Source organism: Alligator sinensis, unplaced genomic scaffold (assembly GCF_000455745.1).
Source record: "Alligator sinensis unplaced genomic scaffold, ASM45574v1 scaffold137_1, whole genome shotgun sequence".
Lineage (NCBI taxonomy): Eukaryota > Metazoa > Chordata > Crocodylia > Alligatoridae > Alligator > Alligator sinensis.
This window is the reverse complement of record NW_005842545.1, coordinates 561,211-565,761: the sequence shown is the minus strand read 5'-3', so window position 1 is coordinate 565,761 and position 4,551 is coordinate 561,211. Positions and strand designations below refer to the sequence as shown.

General features: G+C 58.0%; 2 protein-coding genes across 2 annotated transcripts in view; both read left to right on the top strand.

Moving 5' to 3' along the window:
* The window catches only part of LOC112551664 (alpha/beta-gliadin A-III-like), a 2,425-nt gene extending 1,609 nt beyond the window's left edge, over positions 1 to 816 (top strand). The window contains exons 2-3 of the mRNA XM_025213663.1: positions 11 to 707; positions 812 to 816. Coding sequence (XP_025069448.1) covers positions 11 to 707; positions 812 to 816 — 702 coding nt within the window. The remainder of the gene's footprint in view (positions 1 to 10; positions 708 to 811) is intronic.
* The window catches only part of IQSEC2 (IQ motif and Sec7 domain 2), a 31,087-nt gene continuing 26,551 nt past the window's right edge, over positions 16 to 4,551 (top strand). Inside the window, exons 1-2 of the mRNA XM_025213661.1 lie at positions 16 to 1,215; positions 4,118 to 4,147. Coding sequence (XP_025069446.1) covers positions 1,046 to 1,215; positions 4,118 to 4,147 — 200 coding nt within the window. The 5' untranslated portion in view covers positions 16 to 1,045. The remainder of the gene's footprint in view (positions 1,216 to 4,117; positions 4,148 to 4,551) is intronic.

Sequence of the window (4,551 nt, the reverse complement as noted above, 5' to 3'; positions counted from 1 at the left end):
TGAGGGGCAGGAGGGGTGGGAGAGCCAGTTCCAGCCTCTGGAGAACCAGTTTCCAGCTCGAGAATCCCAGTATCCAACTCAGGAGAACCAGTTTCCAGCTCGAGATTCCCAGTTCCAGGCTCTGGAGACCCAGTATCAGCTTCACGAGACCCAGTTTCCAGCCCGTGATTCCCAGTATCCGGCTCATGAGAACCAGTTCACCACCTGCGATTCCCAGTATCCAGCGCACGAGAACCAATTCCAGCCTCTGGAGAACCAGTTTCCATCTCGGGATTCACAATATCCAGCTCATGAGAACCAGTTTGCTGCCTGCGATACCCAGTATCCAAGCCCAGAAAACCAGTATCAGGCACTGGACAGCCAGTTTCCAGCCCGTGATTCCCAGTACCGGGCTCATGAGAACCAGTTCCCTGCCCGGGAAAACCAGTTCCAGGCTCTGGAAAACCAGTTTCCGGCCCGCGATTCCCAGCATCCTGGCCGGGATTCACAGTATCCGAACCCTGAGAACCAATATCCGAGCCGGGATTCACAGTACCAGGCACTGGAGAACCAGTTCCCGGCCCGGGATTCACAGTATCCTGGCCGGGAGAGCCAGTTTCAGAACCGTGACTCCCAGTTCCCTGCCCGAGACAACCAGTACTCCACCCCGGAGAGCCAGTATCCAAGCCGCGACTCCCAGTACCAGGCCCAGGAGAACCAATATCCTGGCCGGGATTCTCAGTACCAGCCCAGAGACAACCAGTACCAGACCCGGGAAAACCAGTTCCCCACCCAGGACAACCAGTATCACAGCCGGGATTCCCAATACCAGCCTAGAGAGAACCAGTTTGCTGCTCGGGATTCTCAGTTCCCAGCCCAGGACAACCAGTATCCTGGCCGGGATTCCCAGTATCCAGGTCGGGACGGGCCCTATCCGGGCCGTACGGACCAGAGCGCCCAGTATGGGGCCCGGGATTCCCAGTATGGGGCCCGGGATGCCCAGTTCCAGCCTCCACTGGAGCGGGATGGAGCCTTCCCACCCCCAGATGGGCACTATGGAGGCCAGATGGACCGGGACACCCCCTACGGGGGCCGTGAGGGGCTGTATGCCAAGCGTCGGGGCCGTGATCGAGGCCAGCTGAGCCGGGGTGCATCACGGAGCTCCAGCCCCGGGGCCAGTGTGGGGCCTCTCCCCACTGTTGACAGCCCCAGCCCTGGCGCCACCCTTCAGAGGAAGTAAGCAGCATCTAGCACCTGGCGCGGGCATCTTGGACCCCTTCCTTACCCTGTGGGTCCTGGGTTGAGGGTGGAGGTGGTATTTGGGGGGAAGGGGATGGTACCCTCATTGCTCTAGAGCCCTGGTGGGCTGGGTTGTAAATCATCTTGAGTTCAAGATCCCTCAAGGTTTTGGTGGGTAGGTCTCAGTTTTGGGGCTTTATGACCCCCATTTTAGTTGTGGAGCCTCCTCCCCCACTGGTCTAGACCACCCCCAGATCCTGATGGTCTGGGTTCTAGATTCCCCCCAAATTCTAGGTCCCTCAAGGCTTTGATTCATTGAGATCTAGGTCTTGGAGTCTTTGGGGCTTTAGGAGCCCCCCTGTAGTTGTGGTGTCCCCTCTCCCCAGTGCTCTAGATCCCTCTAAATTCTGGAGGGGTAGGCTCTAGATTCCCCTTGGTTCTAGATCTCAGGGTTTTGGAGGGTTGTGATCTAGGTCTCTGGATCCTGGGTACTAGCTCTGGAGATACTTTAACCATTGTTTGAGACCCCTCTAGATTTAGGTGGACCAGTGTCTAGATGCCCTTGGGTTCTAGACCCCTTCAAGTTCTGGTGGACCAAGACTGGTATCCTAAGGCTGTAGACCATCTTCTTTGCAGTAGTCAAGCCCCTCCTCTTTACCCTAGACTCTACTTAGAGTCTAGAGAGCTAAGTTGTAGATCTGCCTGGATTCTAGATACCCTACTTCTAGGCCAAGATCTAGGACCCCAGGTTCTGGATCCCCAGCATGCTTTAGTCCCTCCCCCTTGCCCCAATTCTGGCCTCCATCCCCCAAAATCTAGACCCTTCTGGGTTCTGAAGAGCTAAGTTATAGCTTCCTCTGTATTCTAAGGCACCTCTCACCATGTTCTAGGTCTTAGAACAGTGTTTCTAGACTCAGAGGATTCTGATGCCTCTCCATGCTCTAGACATCACCCTCCCCTGAGTTGTAGTGTGGGGTTTCTGGAGTGGTTCTAGGTGCTTCTGGAACCTAGGGGGTGAGAGCAAAGGGGGCGGGGGGGGGGAGGGGGAGGGGGGGGGGGGGGGGGGGGGTCCTAGAGGGTGCCTGATGGAGCTTGAAAGTTTCTAGGTACAACTCCATGGAGCCCAGCCTGGCTCTCCCAGAATATCTAGACTCTGGTTTAGGCCCACATCTAGAACCAGTAGGGTGTGAATGGGGGTTCTAGAGCTGGCTGAGGAGTATCTGAGTAACCCCAGGGGCCCTGGACCCTAGGTTCTAGATCAGCTCCTCTGTGCTATCTAGCTAGAACTGGGAGGTGGGTTCTAGAACACTGCACTCGGCATTTGCCCAAAACTGGGTGGGTTCTAGAGCGTCAGCAGCAGCCTTTCCTGGGACTGGGTGGCTGGTAGAGCCAGAGCTTCCATCTAGAACTGGGAGAAGGGGGCTCTAGAGCACCCTGTCTTGCCCTGTCCCCTGTAGGTCCAATTTAGAAGCAGCCTGGTTCTAGAACTCCCCAACCTTCCTTTTCCTGTCTGCCTAGGGATGATGCATCAGGCACAGCAGGCCAGAGCCTGTTTTCTTTGGAAGGGGAGTGGGGCTGGGAGCCTGGATGCCTGGGTTCTCTAGGAGTGGGGTTTGGGGGGTACAGTAGGGGTTGCAGGCCTCTGGGGGTGGATCCAGGGATCTTGGAGGGGCAGGGATCCACTGGAATGTGGTGGAGGGCAAAGAAGGAGGTGCACATATCTCACTTCTCACAGCTACCCACTCTTCATGGGTGAGTGCGGGGTAGGAGGCTGGCATGAAACCCAGGTGTCCAGGCTCCTAGCCACTCACTCCCCTCCTAGGGAGCCCTGGTGTCTGTGCTCTCAACCCTTTCTCCACCCCCTTCTCCCCACACTGACTCATGGCAGTCCAGTGTGACTTTGGCTAAGGGCTGAGCTCAGGAATGGGTCCAGACTGGGCTCTGCTTCTCCAGCCCCCTTCAAGTGAAGGGATAAACCTAGGTGTCCGGGCCACATCTGACTTCAGTGAAGGTCTTTTGGCCTCCCTAGAGCCCCTGGCCCCCAGCCCCTTCCTAAAGTACCCAGGCATTGGGACTCCCAGCCCCCTTTGCTCTCCCCACTCCCCCCCAAGATAACACAAGCATCCAGAATCTCTCTGCTCTCATCCCCAGTCCCCCTCCCCCCCCACAGAGAACCCAGAAGCATTGTTATGCACAGCCATTCCCATTGCTCCCACCCGTCCCCCACCCAAACACTGGCTTGGATGCCTGGGTTTTCTGGGAGGGGTCTGAGGGGTGCGAGCAGCAGGGCTGAGAGCCCAGACACCTGGGTTCCAGTGCCCACTGGCCCTCAGCCTATCCCTTCGCCTGGTTGTTGGATCAACCCCTGTCACCTCCCATCACCACTGCTGTTGTCCCAGAGAGGAAGCAGCCTGGACATCTGGATTCCCTGCCCGCTCTGGGCATAGGAATGGGGTTTGGGGGGTGGGGTGTTGCTGGACACCTGGATCTCTTTCCTTGTTAGATTGCAAATCTTACTAGTGTAATCAATTCAAGACCCCCACCCCAACTCCCCTCCCAGAGAAGCTAGTTGTCCAAGCTCCTAGCCCTCCCTGCTCTCCACCCCCAAGACTTCAGTTCTTGCCCAGAGAACCCACATGCCTGGGGCCCCTCCAGGCAGCTGCCCCTCCCCCCCCAGCCACTAGGAATCATGAGAAGTGGCTGCAGCAGGAGTGGGTAGAAACTCATTTCAACACCCACAGTCCTCCTCAGGGCTGAGGAGGCTGCAGGTCTGGAGTGAGGGTCACCATTGGGTGGGGCTGCAGGTCAGAAGTGAGTGGCACCAGGGTGTGGGGGGTTTCTTTTCCCCAGGGTCTTCCCTCTCCTCACTGACCTCCCACCCCACTCTTTGCTCCCCCAGGTCCGACTGCGAGAGCTCCCGCACCGTCAGGTCAGTCTCGGGCCCCTAGCAGGCAGCACCCTGTCATGAGTGGGGAGGATGGTACCTGCATGCCTGGGTTCTTTTCTGGAGGGATGTGGGGGTGAGGGGTGGCGAGCATGGGACTTGTGCAGTGATGGGCATGAAGAAGGCGGTGGGCGAGGAGCCTGGACCCCTGTGTTCTTTCGGAGGAGAGTGGGGCTAGGGGTGAGAGCCCGGGGTGTCTGGGAGACCAGATGTCTGGGTTCTCTGAGATGGGAGTGCAGCTGGCGGGTTGGTGCAGCTGGGGGCCTGGGTTCTCTGGGCATTGAGTGGGGGCTAGGGGTGAGAGCTGGGGGCCTGGACATCTGAGTTTCCCACTCCCCCAACCCAGCAGCTGTTGCTAGGGGTGATGCGGTAGGCGGTTGCCAAGCAAT